At 38.0% G+C, this 20,008-nt stretch overlaps 3 protein-coding genes across 7 annotated transcripts; all 3 read left to right on the top strand.

The window, feature by feature from the left end:
• The first annotated feature begins 16 nt into the window (after positions 1-16).
• Positions 17-3,631, top strand: LOC104707794 (uncharacterized). Of its 4 annotated transcripts, none has more exons than XM_010424219.3 (9): positions 17-219; positions 783-852; positions 1,074-1,239; positions 1,357-1,982; positions 2,119-2,292; positions 2,381-2,497; positions 2,660-2,839; positions 2,919-2,965; positions 3,085-3,631. In XM_010424219.3, exons 2-9 carry the CDS (start codon positions 805-807, stop codon positions 3,377-3,379), a joined length of 1,653 nt encoding a protein of 550 aa, XP_010422521.2. In that variant the 5' UTR covers positions 17-219; positions 783-804; the 3' UTR covers positions 3,380-3,631. The 4 variants fall into 4 exon arrangements, with proteins under 4 accessions (XP_010422521.2, XP_010422523.2, XP_010422522.2 ...); XM_010424221.3 differs by having other exon boundaries at positions 53-219; positions 1,360-1,982; XM_010424220.3 differs by having other exon boundaries at positions 53-311.
• Positions 3,632-3,763: 132 nt separating this feature from the next.
• Positions 3,764-7,993, top strand: LOC104707793 (hyperosmolality-gated Ca2+ permeable channel 1.7). Its single transcript, XM_019229087.2, has 12 exons — positions 3,764-4,015; positions 4,120-4,455; positions 4,607-4,756; positions 4,993-5,128; positions 5,408-5,509; positions 5,628-5,747; positions 5,873-5,953; positions 6,038-6,378; positions 6,497-6,742; positions 6,843-7,167; positions 7,246-7,479; positions 7,563-7,993. The coding sequence occupies exons 2-12, from the start codon at positions 4,142-4,144 to the stop codon at positions 7,824-7,826; spliced, it is 2,313 nt and encodes a 770-aa protein (XP_019084632.2). The 5' UTR covers positions 3,764-4,015; positions 4,120-4,141; the 3' UTR covers positions 7,827-7,993.
• A 1,352-nt stretch (positions 7,994-9,345) lies between these two features.
• On the top strand, positions 9,346-11,694 carry LOC104707792 (uncharacterized). Of its 2 annotated transcripts, none has more exons than XM_010424217.3 (5): positions 9,346-9,819; positions 10,071-10,242; positions 10,344-10,761; positions 10,847-10,912; positions 11,015-11,694. In XM_010424217.3, exons 1-5 carry the CDS (start codon positions 9,730-9,732, stop codon positions 11,523-11,525), a joined length of 1,257 nt encoding a protein of 418 aa, XP_010422519.2. In that variant the 5' UTR covers positions 9,346-9,729; the 3' UTR covers positions 11,526-11,694. The 2 variants fall into 2 exon arrangements, with proteins under 2 accessions (XP_010422519.2, XP_010422518.2); XM_010424216.3 differs by having other exon boundaries at positions 9,449-9,819; positions 10,068-10,242.
• The last annotated feature ends 8,314 nt before the right edge of the window (positions 11,695-20,008 follow it).

Below are 20,008 nucleotides of genomic sequence, written 5' to 3'. Positions count from 1 at the left end.
CGAAAGTACCCTTATCGTTTCTTAACATCGTAAGTTTCCCTTGTTGCTCTCTGCCTTCTTTATTATATAATATTGGTTTTGGTTTTGGGTTCTCTCTCTCTCTCTTGTCCAAAGAAACAAACAAACTCTCACAATTCCCGAAAACAAAAATATCTCTCAATCCGAATTTGCGACTTTTCCGCTACCTTTGCTCTGTCAAAACGTAAAAATCTCTGAAAGGTTCGTTCGTTCGTCTTCTCTGATCTTTTATTCCTTCTTTTCGATTCTTAAGATTTGAAGGAAAAAAAAACCCATCACTGACACCCTCGGAGGTTAATTTTGATCAAAAACCTCTTTTTTTTTCTTTTTTTTTTTTGCTCTGTTCTGTTCTGTTCTGTATTGTTATGTTTTGATTCCCAAATCTTTTTCACGTAATTCTTTTAACTCGGTGTCGTGTGTGTATATATATATATATCTCTGGATCAAAATTAGGGTTTTAGTGTTCGTTGTTAAATCCAAAAAACCCGCATATTTGATTCTTTGATGCAAATATGCAATCAATATTATTCTCTAGTGTCTCCAAGCAAAATCCTTTGGGTTTTTTTTTTTTTTTTTTTTTTTTTGGCATTAGTGTTGTGTGTGTGATGATACTTCTCTTAAAAGTTATTGTCTTTTTTTTTTTTTTTTTTTTTTTTTTTTTTTTTTTTCTTTCTGTATTAACGTAAGACAACCCAGTAGCTGCTGTGCCATTGTAACCCAGGAAGCATAATCGTTTGTTTGTTTTTTATTTTGCTTTTTTGCAGATTTAATTGATCTTGTTCAGTGATGGGTTACAAAGCGGTTTATTCATCTCTTGCGGAATTGTTTCCACAGGTAAGCTCTTGTCTTTATCTCCTTTCACTCTCAATTTTACTCGTGATTTTTTTTGGTTATGATATTTTCACAATACAATTGGGTGTTTTATAAAGTTTCACAATACACCAGTTGTTTTGTTTTGTTTTGTTATGCCATGATTGATCAAGTAATCTTTTTTACTCGTTGTTTTGTTTTGGAACCAACTTGTATCTTTACCTTAAAATCTGATTTTTCTCCAGATTGATGCAAGGCTTTTAAAAGCTGTTGCTATTGAACACCCAAAGGATGCTGATGAAGCTGCAGCTGTTGTTGTTTCTGAGATTGTTCCTCTCTTTTACCCTAATTTGGCTGATGATACTTCTGCACCACCTGACAACAATTCACCCGCTCATGTCCCCAACAAAGGTACTTGTTCTTTTGCTAAGATAAATTCAAATTTTTCCTGTTCTGTTATTAGGACATTCTGTACATTCGTTGTTTGAGGATATATATATGCTGATGAAGTGGCTGCTGGTAATGCAGTAGAACATGATATGCAAAATGGTGCGGTGACTGTTTCAGAGTCTGGTGCTTCGTCTTCTGGAACTATTTCTCTGGCTGTTCACTGTGACCATGAAACAAGGGCCCCAGTCACTGAATTTTATTCTCTTAGCAACCAGTTGGAAAGTGTGTTTCCAATTGTTGATCTTGATTTTCATAGCAAAGGGTTGAGCGGATCGGTTGAGCCTAGAGTGGTTCCTTCAGAACCCCCTGCCTTTGTTCAGGTGGGAGACAAATTGACTAGCGATGGTTGCCAAGGTGTTGAGTTTCACCTTACAGGTAATCAGGCAGAAGTTAGCACAAGCCGGGATGCAGACGATACTATCCATAAGCTGATTTTGGAGATGACACAATCACCTCGTTTTCAAAGTAGAACTGGGAGTTCACTTGACTTGAACGAGGCATCAAGTGGTTCATTGCCTGTTGAAAATAGTGATGCAGAGTTGAGTGGTTCAAATCTCGTGGACGAGACTTCAAAGGGCGCTTTGGCCGTCGAAAATGGTGAACCAGAGCTTGGTGGTTCTTTTAGCTCTGTTGTTAGCAGATCAACTCACGGATGCAACATTGCCCACCTTGAGCAGATTATTGAAGATGCCAAAAGTAACAAGGTATGCTATTGTATATTTTGGACTTTTTATAATTTCCGGGAAATAGATAATTTTTGTGGTTATGTGTGCGGTGGGTGTGTTTACTTTTGCGATATCTCAGTATCATTCTTTTCTTTTTGTTTTTGTGATGATGTAGAGAACATTGTTCACTGTGATGGAGTCTATTATGAACCTGATGAGAGAAGTTGAACTTCAAGAAAAGGAGGCAGAAAAGGCGAAGGAAGATGCTGCTAGAGGAGGCTTTGATACTCTTGACAAAGTTGAGGAGCTGAAGAAAATGCTGGAACATGCGAAGGAGGCAAATGACATGGTGACTTTGTGTTACTAATATTGTACTGATACGTGCTTGTTAATGTGCTCAGATTTTTAATAGCGAACTAATCATCTTTATGTCACAGGATGCTGGAGAAGTTTATGGGGAGAGGTCAATTTTGACCACTGAAGTTAATGAGCTTGAAAATCGCCTGCTCAACTTGTCAGAAGAACGTGACAAGTCACTTTCTGTTCTTGATGAGGTACATGCTCGTCACACGATTTAGATCCAACTTGATTTACTCAGTATTTCTATTTTGTTCATTTGCAAATCCATCAATCCTTCTTAACGATACACTGTTAACATCCGTTGTTTCATACTGTAAGATTTTGCTGATTGTCTTATTTTTTTGGGGTACTTTTAGATGCGTGAAGAACTTGAAACAAGACTAGCGGCAGCGCTGGAGATAAAAAATGCTGCTGAGCAAGAAAAACAGGAAAAAGAAGGTTCTGCACGCAAGGCATTTGCTGAACAAGAAGCGATCATGGAGAAAGTTGTTCAAGAATCAAAGCTTCTGCAGCAGGAGGCAGAGGAAAATTCAAAGGTAACATCACTGCCCTGAGGTTCATGGTTCTGAATTTGAAGTCTCAATGTTATTAACTTATCTTCATCTATTTCTGCAGCTGCGGGAGTTCCTTATGGATCATGGTCGGATTGTTGATTCCTTACAGTAAGTCATTTGGAATCTGTTGATATATTTTTCTTTTAAATGTTCATAATCTCATGGTGAATCTTGTCTGCTTAATGAATTTAACTATTCGTTAATCTCTTTGTAACTTGATTGAACAGAGGAGAAATCTCAGTGATCTGTCAAGACATCAGACACTTGAAAGAGAAGTTCGACAATCGAGTGCCATTGAGCCAATCAATCTCCTCAAGCCAGACTAGCTGTAAACTGGCTTCTTCCGCATCATCCATGAGAAGCTTATCTCTCGAGAAGCCTTTGGAGGCATCTTATGAAACACCCGAAGCCTCGATCAACAACGAGAGGCTAAAAGCTTTGGTTGATGATGATAAGAAAGACGAACGTAAGGAGCTGCTGGAAGATGGCTGGGACATCTTTGACAAAGAGCTAGAACTCTAAATGTCTTGTCTCTAGAGAAGATTCAGTCTCTTTATAGAAATAATAAAATCGGTGTTAAGAATAAAAGAGATATGAAAGAGCTTTTGGATTCTGCGTTTATTGTCTTCTATATAGAGTAAACTAGCTTGGATCTTTGAGCTTTCTTTAAATTTCTTCTCAGTGTACAGTTTGCTTTTGGTGTTTTCTTGAACTATACTCATGAGTTTTGTCAAAGAATTTTGAGAATTTAAAGAAAAGTTAGTAGTGACTTTATATACCGTTTTATCAGTACTACTAGTATTAAGCTTCACGATCTTCTTATCTGACTGACTTAATGACTAGACTCTTGATTTCTATTTCGAGAGAGAAGCAGAAAAAATCGGAGAATCAGAGGAAGAAGATGAAATGTCGTTGGAGAAGAAGAAGAATGACAACAATGTCCTGTTGTATTCTTCTTCTTCTTCTTTCTCTACACCGTTGGTTGATTCAGAGATATGAGTTCGTTCACAGACACCTTCAAGGCGCCATTTTCTCTCGTCTTCTCCTCTTTTCTCGGAAAATTTCAGTTTCTCACAGTCAATCGCCAATTCCATTTTCTCTGGAAACTGTCAGAACCAAAAAAAAAAAAAAAAACAAATCTTTTCCTCCCTCTCTCAGGTAGCTTTCCACTGAGATTTCATCTTCTTTTTTAATGTAATGCTACAAAAATTGAAAAAGAAAGATTAAAGTTTTGTACTTTTTTGTTCTCTCTATAACAACAGGATTGAGAACGTTTAACAGAAGATGGCTTCTATACAAGATATTGGACTCTCTGCAGCTATCAATCTCATGTCTGCATTTGCTTTCTTGTTTGCCTTCGCTATGCTGAGGCTTCAGCCTGTTAACGATAGAGTTTACTTCCCGAAATGGTATCTCAAAGGGATACGAGGAAGTCCAACTCGTTCTAGAGGAATTATGAACAGATTTGTGAATTTGGATTGGACTACTTATGTAAAGTTTCTTAATTGGATGCCTGCTGCGCTTCAGATGCCTGAACCAGAGCTTATCGAACATGCAGGGCTTGATTCTGCTGTGTATATCCGCATTTACCTTCTTGGGTATGTATGCCATTGATCTTGAACACGATCTCGTGAGGCACAAGCATGTTTTGAATTGTGCTTCAGTCTCTATATATGTTTGTTTGTTTTCTCAGACGCAGCATTGTTCAAAGGCGGACCGCTAATTTTTTCTTCTTGTGTTGCAATGCAGTTTGAAAATGTTCGTCCCAATAACACTACTTGCTTTTGGAGTTTTGGTTCCTGTCAATTGGACAGGAGAAACGCTAGAAAATATCGATGACTTGACATTCAGTAACGTCGACAAGCTGTCAATATCCAATGTTCCACCAGGATCACCGAGGTATTTAAGTGACATGCTTCCACATATTTTCTTTCAGTTCAGGGCATATAGATGTTATAAGCACCTTGCCAAACTTATATCAAGTGGAATGTTTTCTGCAAGTAATAGACAGTGTCATTAATTGATTTTTCATCCAAGTGTTGACAATAATGCCTTCTTTTTTACAAAGTTGTGTGATGGCATGTGCAGCTTTTCTATTTTATCAACTAAGACGACTGGAAGTTTATTGGTTCCAGGTTTTGGGCACATATAACTATGACATACGTGTTTACACTATGGACTTGCTACACATTATATATGGAATATAAGACTGTGGCTATTATGAGACTGAGACATCTAGCAGCAGAAAGCCGTCGTCCTGATCAACTCACGGTGAGTTATTCTATCTGTTGTACTTATCTTTACTGTTATGTAGAAACTTACTTCTCTTTTCCTTGCCAGATTCACCACTCCCCAAATACATCTTAATTTGAACAAAGATCTTGACAACATAATATATTTGCGAATGATGCGTCTATGTATGCTTTAAGGAAAATGGTTCTTAGTGATCTTAACATTAACAGCTAGGGCCAGCGTTTTACATACCCCATAGGACCTGCTTTTTGCTACTCCTGTTTTTTCTTTGAAGTAGTGCCATCTACGCTTTTGCAGGTACTCGTGAGAAATGTTCCTCCAGATCCTGATGAATCAGTAAACGAGCATGTGGAGCACTTCTTTTGTGTAAATCATCCAGATCATTATCTTTGTCATCAGGTACGTTTCTTTAGCTGGCTGAATGGTAAAGTCATCAACAATAAGTCGGAAACCAGTAAAAACTATCTGGTTTCTGCACTTGAGTATGTCATGCGTTTTCTTATTTGATTGTTCCCAGGTAGTGTACAATGCAAATGACCTTGCAAAATTAGTTGCACAGAGAAAAGCTATGCAAAATTGGTTGACTTACTACGAGAATAAATACGAGAGGAAGCCAACAGATAGACCAACAACAAAGGTACCTCTGTTTCAAGACTATTTTAACCTTTGAACACATAGCTCTGGTGTAATGTTTCAGCAAAATGACTCTTTTGAATTTCATGATTTGAATACTCGTCGGTAGTTATTTAATTCATTATATAGACAGGTTATGGAGGTTTTTGGGGAACTACAGTTGATGCAATTGACTTCTATACTTCAAAGATGGAGGTTCTGGCTGAGAAAGTATGTACTCACCTTTTAGAAGTAGTCTTCATACCATTTACATCTTTATTAGAAGTGCATTCGTAATTCTTTACATAAACACAGGAAGCTGCAGAAAGAGAAAAGATCATGAACGATCCTAAGGCTATCATGCCAGCAGCATTTGTTTCCTTCAAATCACGGTGGGGAACAGCCGTTTGTGCTCAAACGCAGCAATGCCACAATCCAACAATATGGTTGACGGAATGGGCTCCCGAACCACGCGATGTTTTCTGGGATAATCTCGCTATTCCATATGTTGAGCTCTCAATAAGAAGATTGCTCACAACAGTTGCACTGTTTTTTCTTATTTTCTGCTTCATGATTCCTATAGCATTTGTTCAGTCTCTTGCCAACCTTGAAGGGATCCAAAAAGTTCTCCCTTTCTTGAAGCCCGTTATAGAAATGTTAGTCCCCGTTTCTTTGTTCTTGACCGTTGCCTTGGAACTTGACCTCTCATGTCATTCATTTATTGACTGCTTAATATTTGTTCATGTTTGTTGTTCATTTTTTGTTCATATGCAGGAAGACTGTAAAGTCTGTAATCCAAGGGTTTCTTCCAGGAATAGCGTTAAAGATTTTTCTCATCATACTTCCGACTATTCTGATGACAATGTCACAAATAGAAGGATATACATCGCTTTCCTATTTAGATAGAAGATCAGCTGAAAAGTATTTCTGGTTCATTATTGTCAATGTCTTTCTTGGGAGCATCATTACCGGGACAGCGTTTCAGCAGCTTAAATCTTTCCTTGAGCAACCACCAACGGAGTAAGTACTTTGGTGAGATGTTCCCATTGTGTCAAATTTCCAACCTGATAAACACATGAACAACGACTGATCTCCACTTCTTTCTCTCTTTTACTTATAGGATTCCAAAAACAGTTGGTGTGTCAATCCCAATGAAGGCCACATTTTTCATCACTTATATCATGGTCGATGGTTGGGCTGGCATTGCAGCTGAGATACTCAGAGTGGTTCCATTAGTCGTTTTTCATCTGAAAAACACGTTTCTGGTAAAGACAGAACAAGACAGGCAGCAAGCAATGGATCCAGGTCATCTGGACTTTGCAACATCTGAGCCACGGATTCAGTTCTATTTCTTGTTAGGCCTTGTATACGCTGCGGTTGCGCCCATTCTTCTTCCATTCATTATCGTCTTCTTTGCTTTCTCCTACGTTGTTTTCCGGCATCAGGTACCTTCAAAGTATCATAGTATTCTTCTAAAGCATACCTGCAATATATGCAATTTATGTCTTATCTTCTGTTGCAAGGTTATAAATGTCTACGACCAGAAATATGAGAGCGGGGCTAGATACTGGCCAGATGTGCATAGACGTTTGATCATATGTCTAATAATATCACAGCTTCTGATGATGGGTTTGCTCAGCACAAAGAAGTTTGCAAAAGTAACAGCTCTGCTTCTCCCTCAGCCTATCTTAACCTTTTGGTTTAACAGATACTGTGCAGGACGGTTTGAATCGGCCTTCTCAAAATTTCCCTTACAGGTGATGATGAGTCAAAAACTCTTGGAAAAAAGACATTTTATATAACTTTTTAAGCTGATTTTTGGGACTGGCTGCGTTAACAGGAAGCAATGGTGAAGGATACACTAGAAAAAGCAACGGAACCAAACCTAAACCTAAAGGAATATCTGAAAGATGCTTACGTGCATCCGGTTTTTAAAGGCAAGGACTTTGACCGACCACGAGTAGTTGATGAGGAAGAAAGCAATCCTCTAGTACCAACCAGGAGGACTTCTCAAGTTACAAGTCGATACAACTCAGAAGCTAGCAGCTCTAATACAGCCACTCCAGTAGCCAACAAGCACACTGGCTCTCCCGGGTCAATGTAGCGAGCTGTGTTTCGGCTCTTGTCGCTGTTGTAAAAAACGGTTCAGACATTTTGTTATATGATGTTAGAAAAGATAGAAAGCTTCATTGTTGTAGAAGTTGGGGGAAAAAATTGGTTCCTTCGGAAATGTAATTGTTGTTTTATACATATATTTGATTGAACTCTCAAGACTTGTGCTTGTCGTGTGTATAGTTTCAGAGCTTAATAGACACAAATACGTCGTCGTTTTGTCAGATAATCTAGTACGGTAGTCGGTAGATTCAAAAGGAAAGAACTGTTAAGAAGTCAAAGGACATATATAGAGCTAGTCAACTTAACCAAAGTATTAGCGTATTTTTGTGAAAACCTTTACCAAAAGTGATTTTTTTTTTTTTAAATTACACCATCTACTGATAATTTTTTAATAAATTGGAAGCGAACACTTTTTTCATGTGATAAGATATTTTAAAAACATATTTTTTTGGTAGGTAGATATTTTTAAAACTTTAGTTGTCAATGTATTTTTTTCACGAATTAATAATATTACAATTTTTTTTAAAAAAAGAAATACATTTCTTAGTTAGATAAATACGAAATACTTGGGGTATAATTTATTGAGAGATTCTCAAAAATAGCACCGAAATAATTTTTTTTTCAAACTTAGCACAATATTTTTAAAATTCCAAAAATAACACTAATTAATCATTCAAAATTAAATCTTAAATTCAAATACTAAACGGTTTAGTGAGATTTCTAAAAATTGTTGTTTGAATGACTTACGTGCAAACAACAATCTTCTTATCGTAAACCTGGAGTGCAGCCCAAAGACTAACATTTGTATCATGAGAAAAACGCGATTCAAGCACCTCTCCTTTAAAGGCAAGTTCATAAAACTCCACGGTTTTAGAATAATAGTCAGTAAATCCACAGTTTAATTTAGTCTAAATCCTACCTTTCAAAACTATACCCTAAATGTGAAATTGAGAATCTAAACCTAAAATAAAAAAATTTAAATATTTTAATTGTTGAATAGTATTTTTTTTGGAAATTTTTGGAATGTGTGCTATACTTGTACATAAAACTTGTTTTAGTGCTATTTTAGACTACTTCTCTAATTTATTTTTGATTTTTGTTTAGTCGACATATTATAATATATCTGTTAGTAATTTAAAAAAAAAATGGAAACTAACACTTTTTCATGAGATAGGATATTTTTATAAATTTAGTCATCAATGATATATTTTCAGAAATTAATATAATATTTCAATTTTTAAAAAAGAATACATTTTAGTGTAGATAAATACGAAATATTTGGGGGTATAATTTATTTTTGATTTTTGTTTAGTCGACATATAATATATCTGTTAGTAATTTTCAACAAAAAAAGAAAAATTGGAAACTAACACTTCTTCATGAGATAAGATATTTTTAAAAACTTAGTTGTCAATAATATATTTTCAGAAATTAATATAATATTTCAATTTTTTTGAAAAGAATACATTTTAGTGTAGATAAATACGAAATATTTGGGTGTATAAGTCGACATATATAGTATAGGGGGCGTCAAAGTAGTTTTGGTATTTGTTTCTTTGGGTCGACATAGAGTCGTCGGGTATAAGTTATTTCTTTTAAGTACCTAATTGCAATTAATCTAAGCCTCAGAAAAAATCTAAGAATTCTCAGCTGTCTTCTTCTTCTTCGGTCCCTGCCAAAAATCTAGAAGATTCTTAAATCTCGTTTCTGCGGCGTAGGTGAAGTCTTAGCGATAAGCTTTTTTGTATCTTCATTACATTACTTTACCCTTACCCCCATGGCTTCTTTCTGACGAAGAAGCGAAGAGAAGAGAAGGAACCAAGTTTCCTTGGAAAGGATTGAACTTTTGTTTCTTTCTCTTCACTTCATCTGCAACCAACCAACCAACAAAAATGATCAAGCTTTGCTACATGAATTCTCATGGCTACTCAATCCCTGGCCTTGGTCTTCCTCATGAGCTCTGTAACACCGAAATCATCAAGGTAAACTAAATTGAATCATTTGATTGGTTCGTGTAAATTTGATGGCTTTCTTCTAAATGATTCAATTTAATCTAGGTTCGTGTAAAAATTGTGTCTTTAGTCTACATCTTGGTGGATTTGGGGGTTTGAATGCTTCAGTTTAGTCTGGGTTCATGTAAAGTTAGCATCTTTGATTCACTTTGGGCGTCTGCATCTTATTTTGATTTCGGTGACACTTGTTTTGATTATGTTATTGTCAATGAATAAAGCAGAATAGCAGGTCTTATCTTGTGAACCCCGGAGCAAGACAAGAGATCATACCTGCAAGCTCCTTCAAGCTGAATCCGGACACCTTGGAACCATGGAAACCGGTTTCTTCTTCGTTTAGCCAGTTCGTGGAGATTGACTCAGCCATGATGAAACCTCTGCTCATGGATGTTCATGGTAAGCTCTATTGTTTCTGATTTATTTCAAGTTGGTGGTTAATGAACTTTCCTGTCATCAGTTTCACCAATTTATATGAACGTGCTTTATGGTTGATGCAGAGACGGCACCAGAATCTCTGGTTTTAAGCTTTGGAATCGCTGACAAGTTTGCAAGACAAGATAAGGTGATGGAGTTTCTTCTGTCTCGGTCAGAGGAGTTTAAAGAAAAGGGATTCGACATGTCTTTGCTTAACGAATTGATGGAGTTAGATGCTATGAAATCCAGTTCTCAGCTACGACCGTATGATACTTCCTCTGTTCTTTACTTGAATCAAGAGTTAGGGAAACCGGTTTTAGATCTTGTTAGGGATATGGTTGATAATCCAGAGTTCTCTGTGAGATCGAATGGTCACGTTCTGTTCTCTTCAAATAGCAATCCTGAGTTGAATGATCTACTTTCTATTGCTTCCGAGTTCAATTTGTCAAGGAATTCAACAAGATGGAGACAGCTCTCACCGCTCATCCCACACTTTCAGAGGTAAGATCTATCGCACAGACTCTACGTTCATTTGAGTGTGTTTCATTTCTTGGTGTTAAATGCTTTTATTATTTATTTTAAGCAGGTTTGAAAGTGACGTATTAGCACCGGTTAATCTGAAAGCAGTTACAGTGCTAGCACCTTTGAAGAGGTAATCTAATCTCATCTTTACTTGCTTGCTTCCATAACTACTTAACTTTTGTGTTGTTAGTGTTCTCTCATATTTGTATTCTTTTTTTTGGGTTCGAACAAGTCCTGAGAAAACCAGGCTCAAGTCACCAAGGAAACAAAACACGAAGCGAAAAGCTAAAGAGAGGGACCTATACAAAAGAAACCATCTCCACGCTTACGAGAGCCTTCTGTCTTTAATGATAGGCAATGATCATCAACACAAACATGCAACAGTAGTCTCTTTACAGAAATCATGCGGAGAGCTCTCAGAACTTCTGACTCAGTTTTCAATCAGTGTTGCTGGGACTGGAATCGCTGTGCTCTTCTCTGTCGCATGTAGCCTTGTTTCAAGGCGTGTACCCTTTTGCGCAAACAAGTTTTTCGACACTGGGCTTGGTTTCAGTTTGGTAATACTTGCATGGGCTGTGAATAGACTCAGGGAGGTGATTGTTCATGCCAACAGGAAAGCAAACAAGCCATGTTCAAGTTTGAAAGATGACGAAATCATAAACAGTGTGGAGAAAAGCATCAAGGAGGTTTACTTCAGAGCTGCGACGGTAATCGCTGTGTTTGCGCTTAGGTTTGCATGTTGAATACTCACGATGAGAGGTTAAAATCTTGATTTACTACTTCATGGGAAGCTTAAAAGGTCGTTTGTAAATGACGAAAACTTGTGTTAGTACCGAGCTGTAAATGTGAAGATGATATTGTGTTGTAGAACCTAAGATTAAGTAAGAGGTGACGAGTTTTGAAGAGAATAAATGTTATGCAAGAATGCGTTTGATATGTTGGAACTACAATTTTGACAACATAGCTTTAGCCATCTTTCCGGTGAATTTTCCGGTGATGTCCATCATCGGAATGACCGGTTTAAGGACTCTTTGGATTTCTTGTAATGAGCACTATAACATAGTGTAATTACTTGTCAAAATCGTTGTTATAATGAATGAGAAGTGGTTAGCTTGAGATGAGTGACCGTTACGTAAACCACACATGCCTTTGTGTTGTATCAAACTGAGCTCGAGTTTGGGTCTTGGTTAATGGGCCTTTAGGTCCAACAAGATATGTCGTTTTGCATAATGAAGTCGAGAGTTGAAATCTTATCAACTCCAAACGGAAGAGTTAGTCGTTCCGGAGATCTCGCTAACGTGTGATACTCGGGCGCGTCTTCAGCTCACCTCAACTCCCCGATATCTCAGTCCACGAGCCCAGATTTTGTGGAGAGCATCTCGTCGTTCTCTCCATATAAATACAGAGCTCTCTCGTTCATTGTTTCGGACACTTGCGAAGAAACAAAACTCAAAAACAGCAAAAGTCCAACTCTCTCTCACTCCTCTTTCTCTCTCTAAGAAACGTAAGTGTTATCAAGAGTGTATCGTTGAGCCAACGTTCGTTTGAGTCCGAAATCAAGTGCTGTGATTCGGGCTCGTCTCGGTTGTATCCTGGGATCCATGTACTCACTAATACGCCACACTGCGGGAGCTACTTTGGGTTAAGGAAAGAGATCATATCTCGCCTCCGAGAATCTATTCTTTCTTTATCATTTTACATAGGCATCATATTCGTTATCTAATATATTTGGATTTTCGCGGTCATACAGTCTTAACCCAAAGTAAAGATTCGTTTTCTACATATAGTTTAAAACGGATCTTACGACGCGAACAGTTGATAAACGATTAATGCCGTAGTGTAATCGATTTGTGAATGTTTATGTGAAGGCCTTCGGGTTGTATTTCGCAAAACTTCACTACAAGATTCTCGAGATTCTAAAACAGTTTCCATGAAGACCATGCATGTGGTAGTTTCGTGAAACAGTTCTTCGAGCAATCAAAAATTGTTTTTTCTACAATAGCTTTATTGCAAACGTGTTATAACGTACTATAAAGCTATCTACAGAAAATAATTAATTTTTAGCAAATTAAATTAATTTAATTATTCAATTATTTAATTGCTAACTCTTGATTAATAATTATATTTGTTCAAAAATATTGACATATCTTTTATCTTTTATGAACAGATGACTAACGGTGTTGATAACAACAACAACGGAGGTGCTTTCGAGGAACCTCGTGAGTCGACAACCCAACCTGGGTACGGTCCACCACCTGCTCCTCTCCTTCCGACCGAGCTGAAACCGAGCATCCCGAGCTCTACAGTGACGCCCAACAAGTTTGATGGCACAAACTTTGAATCGTGGCAACAAAAGATGCACTTCTTCTTGTGTACACTCAACCTGCAGAAGTTTCTCACCGAAGATGCTCCGACACTGCCTGTTGATATCAACGACGTGCATGCGAATGCAAGCGTTGATGCATGGCATCACTCGGACTACTTGTGCAAAAATGCCATCCTTGTGCACATGGAGGAAAAGCTGTTCAAGGTGTTTAACAAAGCACTAACCTCCAAGGTTCTCTGGAATCTTCTAGAAACCAAGTACAAAGTCTACAATGTGGGCTCAGCGAAACACGCCACAAGGGAGGTTCTCAACTACCAGATGGTGGATTCCAGGCCCATAATGGACAATGTACATGAGCTTCAAGTGCTTGCACAACAGTTAGCTGATGAAGGAATGAACATATGTGAGACATTCACAGTGAATTGCTTCATCGAGAAGCTACCTCCAAGCTGGAGCGACTTCAAGCACTATCTGGATCACAAGCAGAAGCCAATCACCTTGCTCAACCTAATCTCAAGGCTGCAAAACCAATCAACTGCACGTGACAACGATGTGTCCGTCATTAATGAGAATGCAAATATGGCTGAGTATAGGAGAAAAGGGAAAGCCAAGGTTGTCTATGGCAACAAAGGAGCTTCACCAAAAAAAGGTTGTACCAGGCAAGACGGCACCTCAGTCCTCCACGTTCTTCAAGAAGCAAGGCGGGGCTAAGAAGTTTGCTGGAAAGTGCAGCTACTGTGGCAAGAAAGGTCACAAAACCGCTGAATGTCGCAGCAAAGACAAGGGTAAAAATCAAGCCAATTTGACTGAAGAAGACTTGTGTGCGGTCGTCACGGAAACAAATGTGGTGATGAACAATGAGAACCCAAGGGAGTGGTGGTACGACACTGGAGCCACTACCCACATCTGCATTCACAGAGACATGTTCAGCACTTATCAGAAATACAAGTCTGGTGAGAATCTGATGATGGGCAATGTGTCTCACTCCAAGATCGTTGGAACCGGAAAGGTGGTCTTGAAGATGACTTCCGGAATGGCCGTCACGCTCCACAACGTGAAGCATGTTCCAGACATGAGGAAGAATCTGGTCTCTGGGACCCTATTGAGCAAGCATGGCTTTGCTGCTAACCTTGCGTCCGATCAGATGACTCTGAGGAAGAATGGTGTCTTTATTGGCAAAGGTTTTGTTAAGGGAGGACTTGTTAAGCTGTGTGTTGCAACAATCCTTAAGAAAAATGATGTAGCTTCTACTTCTGTTTCAAACAATTCCATGAATAAAAATTCAGTTGCTTATTTGGTTGAGTCTTCTAATTTATGGCATGAACGATTAGGACATGTAAATTATAAATCTTTGGGAAGATTAATTAATTTGAACCTAATCCCAAAATGCAAAATAACCAAAGAAAAATGTGAAGTATGCGTTCAAGCGAAACTCACAAAAACACCATCACCTCGTGTTGAAAGAGCAACCAAACCTCTAGAATTAATACACACAGATTTGTGCGATTTAAAATACGTACAATCTAGAGGCGGTAAAAAGTATTTTGTTACTTTCATAGATGATTGTACAAAATATTGCTACGTTTATTTGTTACGTAGTAAAAACGAAGTCTTGGAGAAATTCAAAGAATATAAAACCGAAGTTGAAAATCAACTCTCAAATACTATCAAGGTAGTAAGAAGTGATAGAGGAGGCGAGTATGATGGACCTTTTAATTACTTTTGTCAAGAAAATGGTATTATACATCAAACTACTGCTCCCTATTCACCGGAATCTAACGAAGTTGCAGAACGCAAAAACCGAACTCTGAAAGAAATGATGAATGCAATGTTGCAGGAATCGGGGTTACCACAAAACCTGTGGGGGGAAGCTTTGCTTACCACAAACCTCATCCTAAATAAAATACCGCACAAAACAACCGGCGATACGCCTTATCAACTTTGGAAAGGAAATGTACCATCATACAAATACCTAAAAGTGTGGGGGTGCCTCGCTAAAGTCGCAGTGCCACCTCCAAATAAGGTTACTATCGGACCTAAAACCGTTGATTGTATTTTTATTGGATATGCACACAACAATAGTGCTTATCGGTTTCTGGTTCACAAATCAGATATTCCGAATATTCATGTTAATACAATAATGGAATCAAGAAATGCGTCTTTCTTTGAAAATATTTTCCCTTGTAAGGATAAACAAAATCTGAAACGTACTTGGGAAGAGAGAGATGCAATCACCACTACTAATGAGGCCAGTTCCTCGGTAAAACAAGTAGAAAAAGAACCAAGACGTAGCAAACGAGCTCGCCAGGGAAAAACTTACGGTGAAGATTTCTTGATGGTTCTTCTTGCAGAGAACGAAACGAGAACATATAATGAAGCCATGACTACACCCGACGCTCCTTTATGGAAGGAAGCCGTTAATAGTGAGATCAACTCCATTATGCAAAATCATACACGGGAGATAGTTGACCTACCTGAAGGGTTTAAACCACTAGGGTGTAAATGGATCTTCAGAACAAAATTAGGGCTCTATTGATAAGTACAAAGCTAGACTTGTGGTGCAAGGATTCCGACAAAAAGAAGGTCTGGATTTCTTTGACACCTATTCTCCTGTAACGAGAATAACATCAATCAGAATGCTAATCGGGATTGCAGCATTAAGAGACCTGGAAATCCATCAAATGGATGTAAAAACCGCCTTTCTAAATGGTGATTTAGAAGAGGAAATTTATATGAAACAACCCGAAGGGTTTGTTGCTCCAGGACAAGAAAATAAAGTCTGTAGACTCGTGAAGTCGTTGTATGGACTTAAACAAGCTCCAAAACAATGGCATGAAAAATTTGACAATGTAATGATGTCAAATGGTTTCAAGATAAATGAATGTGATAAGTGCATATACATTAAAACTACTCCTAGTGGGTATGTTTTGTTATGTTTGTACGTTGATGACATGCTCATCATTGGTAGCAATAAAAACATAATCCAACAAACAAAAAATATGCTTCATGGTCAATTTGACATGAAAGATATGGGTTTAGCGGATGTCATTCTAGGGATTAAAATCACTAGAACCGCTGACGGAATTATTCTGTCATAGGCACATTATGCTGAAAAGATACTTGAGCGGTTTAAAAACTACTCAAAAGGAAAAACAAAAACTCCTGTAGATCATGAACTTCACTTGACCAAAAACTCGGGTGAAGCGGTGTCACAAATAGAGTATGCTAGGGTGATCGGAAGTCTTATGTACTTAACCAATTGTACACGACCCGATCTTGCGCATGCAGTCAACGTACTAAGTCGCTACACCAGTAATCCAGGTCATAAACACTGGCAAGCCATAAGAAGAGTATTAAATTACATAAGATACACAAAAACTTATGGGCTGCACTATGGTAAAGAACCAGCAGTTTTAGAAGGATACAGTGACGCCAATTGGATAGCTGATTCCAAAAACTCAAAATCCACAAGTGGATATGTCTTTACTCTAGGAGGTGCAGCAGTATCATGGAAATCTGCGAAACAGACTCTAACGGCTGGATCAACCATGGAGTCGGAGTTTATAGCTTTAGATAAAGCAGCAGAAGAAGCAGACTGGCTTCGTAATTTTTTGGAAGATATTCCGATGTGGGAAAAACCTGTGCCGGCATTATGTGTACACTGCGATAGCCAATCGGCTATTGCCCGAGCACACAATACTCACTACAATGGCAAGAACCGTCATATTAGAAGACGTAATAAGACCATTAGAAACTTGATCACTACTGGTGTAATTACAATAAATTACATAAATACAGTTTTTAATCTTGCAGACCCCTTTACTAAAGGGCTAGCTAGAGATCAAGTTGTAAAATCATCAAGAGGAATGGGTCTAAAGCCTACAATCTAAGAGGATGTTTGATGGAAACCCCACCTAAATGACTGGAGATCCCAAGAATTAGGTTCAAAGGGAAAACTAAATCAATCTGGAGTACTGTATGACTAATAGTCACAGCCCAGTTCCTAAGATGAAAAACAGTACTTCCTGTGTCTTTAGAGGTTAAGCAATGCTTTTAATGATCAAGTCCATAAGCTTTGATATATCAGTGGAGCATTTCCTAAAGGAAAACTTCTTAAAACAAACGCTAATGGCGAATCACCTAGTGAGTGTGAAATCAGGCCGTTTCTAGGAGAATAAAATGTAAGGCTATATTCTCCAACTTCACTCATGAAATCCAGGCATGTTCATGGCCAAAACGAACACAATAGAGAACTTGGTTCTTCGAGAAAAAGAAGCTGGGTTATACCTGTTGTCTCGGTTTACATAAATATCCGGGTGGTTCAAGACATCATGTTCACCTCCTGGCCAGTAAATCCGACAGATATTAACAATGAGTAGTTCAAGGCTGAAAAATGCTACTATCTCAGACACAATTATTTTTCGCATACACTCTTGAAAGTCGAGTCAGCCTAGTCAGTCTAGTCTTTTAGTCTATTAAATTTAGTTAAGTCTTCATATGTCTAGAGTCAATTCTATTCATGTGGGGGATTGTTGGAACTACAATTTTGACAACATAGCTTTAGCCATCTTTCCGGTGAATTTTCCGGTGATGTCCATCATCGGAATGACCGGTTTAAGGACTCTTTGGATTCCTTGTAATGAGCACTATAACATAGTGTAGTTACTTGTCAAAATCGTTGTTATAATGAATGAGAAGTGGTTAGCTTGAGATGAGTGACCGTTACGCAAACCACACATGCCTTTGTGTCGTATCAAACTGAGCTCGAGTTTGGGTCTTGGTTAATGGGCCTTTAGGTCCAACAAGATATGTCGTTTTGCATAATGAAGTCGAGAGTTGAAATCTTATCAACTCCAAACGGAAGAGTTAGTCGTTCCGGAGATCTCGCTAACGTGTGATACTCGGGCGCGTCTTCAGCTCACCTCAACTCCCCGATATCTCAGTCCACGAGCCCAGATTTTGTGGAGAGCATCTCGTCGTTCTCTCCATATAAATACAGAGCTCTCTCGTTCATTGTTTCGGACACTTGCGAAGAAACAAAACTCAAAAACAGCAAAAATCCAACTCTCTCTCACTCCTCTTTCTCTCTCTAAGAAACGTAAGTGTTATCAAGAGTGTATCGTTGAGCCAACGTTCGTTTGAGTCCGAAATCAAGTGCTGTGATTCGGGCTCGTCTCGGTTGTATCCTGGAATCCATGTACTCACTAATCCGCCACACTGCGGGAGCTACTTTGGGTTAAGGAAAGAGATCATATCTCGCCTCCGAGAATCTATTCTTTCTTTATCATTTTACATAGGCATCATATTCGTTATCTAATATATTTGGATTTTCGCGGTCATACATGATATTCTGCCTTGACGGATTCAGATTCAACAATTAAAACTAATCAGGAGAGCTTTTGCACAGGCTCCAGTAGTAGTCATATTTTGAAAGGTTAAGGTGTTCAAGTAATTCACTAATCAGAAAATCAGAATTCTAATTCAAATAAATGACTAATAAAACACATTTTGTTTTAACTACTTAGCAGCAACTTTCTTATCCCCCACGCACCAAATCCTCCTTTTCTCGCCATACTACGTGAACCTCGTCTGTGCGAAACCGCTGTGTGAAGGTAGAGTCTTGGATCAACGTTTCAATACCGTTGACAAACGCGGGTAGACACCCGTGTAAGCAATCATGGCTCCATTGTGGATACAGTAGCTTACCGTCACGTTACTTGAATGGAATAGCACAAGTCTGATGGTGTGCACAGTGCACTCGTTATTTTTGAGCTTCTCCTCTGCGGTAGTTTCAATATAACTCAAGATTCCGCTGAAGGATACATCCCATACCTTTAACAGCAAACGATTATACGAAAATTCAATAATGTTTTCTCCTTTCTTGGCTAGCAAGTAAACAAATAATAAAAACCGATCGAGTTGTCAATATCGTTCTTTATAGAAATGAGATTACTTTACTCACTCATCTACCTGCTCGATAGTATTTGCAATATTATAACTAATCAATGGGTCCAAAACGTTGTCAATAGACTGCGACTAAATATTTGATTTCATGGATTTGACTTACAAAAAAAAAGTCATTCTTATTTTTTAATCACTCTAATAATATGACATCGAGACCAAGTGGGTTTTGTCTAAAAAAGTGGTTCTACTATGTTTACTTTTCTTATAGGTTAATAATTAAAATTCACCGCAAAATCAGAAACGAAAGACAAAAAAAACTAGCTAAGATTTTTAAATAGAAATTTTGTACTTTGAAAAAATGCATGAAAAGATTTAACCATAAAAAGAAAAACTCAATCGAATAAAATACTTACCAGCCTCTGCAAGTTGGGGAAGTATTCTACTTTACTTAGCTGGTGGACAAACATACCAAGTGACTCCTAAGAATACATTTGTGTTGTAACAAGTCATATCGAACAATTAAATTAAAGTTAAAAGAGATTTGAAGTTATAAACATAGACAAAAGTAAACCCACACACCTCCGATAGGTTCTCACACCCATCAAGTATCAACACTTGAAGCTTTAGAAAGATCCCAGTAAAAGTATATGATCTAGAGAGATTGAGGCATGCTAGTCTCTTAAATCCCTCGAGTATGCTAAGCTATTGTGAATCAGATATGCTCACGCCACATAGTCCTTTGCATGAGGAGTGGAGGTAAGATTAAAGTTCATGCGTGGAAGAGAGGTTTTTCCTGCATCCCCAAAGATTTTGTTGATGCACTCGGCATGGGCAACATCGGAACTGCTCTCTAACATGGACATTATTGAAATTATGATTTACTGCATTAAAAAAAAAAAATCATAGTGAAATAGATATACATACGGATATTAAGTCAAGGGAGAGAGGTCATGCCACTTTATTAGCATTCTTTGTTTCTCTAAGATCTTGCATTTC

Source organism: Camelina sativa, chromosome 8 (assembly GCF_030686135.1).
Source record: "Camelina sativa cultivar CO46 ecotype springtype chromosome 8, ASM3068613v1".
In the NCBI taxonomy this organism is placed as follows: Eukaryota; Viridiplantae; Streptophyta; class Magnoliopsida; order Brassicales; family Brassicaceae; genus Camelina; species Camelina sativa.
This window is presented reverse-complemented; position numbering and strand designations above follow the sequence as displayed.

What these genes read in the sequence shown, in the direction of transcription:
- LOC104707794 (XM_010424219.3), top strand. Translation starts at nt 805, where the DNA reads ATGGGTTACAAAGCGGTTTATTCATCTCTTGCGGAATTGTTTCCACAG. An exon ending in TTGCGGAATTGTTTCCACAG is followed by an intron (nt 853 to 1,073) that starts GTAAGCTCTTGT and finishes ATTTTTCTCCAG; the next exon opens with ATTGATGCAAGGCTTTTAAA. An exon ending in CGAAGGAGGCAAATGACATG is followed by an intron (nt 2,293 to 2,380) that starts GTGACTTTGTGT and finishes TTTATGTCACAG; the next exon opens with GATGCTGGAGAAGTTTATGG.
- LOC104707793 (XM_019229087.2), top strand. Translation starts at nt 4,142, where the DNA reads ATGGCTTCTATACAAGATATTGGACTCTCTGCAGCTATCAATCTCATG. An exon ending in GTTCCACCAGGATCACCGAG is followed by an intron (nt 4,757 to 4,992) that starts GTATTTAAGTGA and finishes TATTGGTTCCAG; the next exon opens with GTTTTGGGCACATATAACTA. An exon ending in ACGTTGTTTTCCGGCATCAG is followed by an intron (nt 7,168 to 7,245) that starts GTACCTTCAAAG and finishes TTCTGTTGCAAG; the next exon opens with GTTATAAATGTCTACGACCA.
- LOC104707792 (XM_010424216.3), top strand. Translation starts at nt 9,730, where the DNA reads ATGATCAAGCTTTGCTACATGAATTCTCATGGCTACTCAATCCCTGGC. An exon ending in GTAACACCGAAATCATCAAG is followed by an intron (nt 9,820 to 10,067) that starts GTAAACTAAATT and finishes CAATGAATAAAG; the next exon opens with CAGAATAGCAGGTCTTATCT. An exon ending in TCTGCTCATGGATGTTCATG is followed by an intron (nt 10,243 to 10,343) that starts GTAAGCTCTATT and finishes TGGTTGATGCAG; the next exon opens with AGACGGCACCAGAATCTCTG.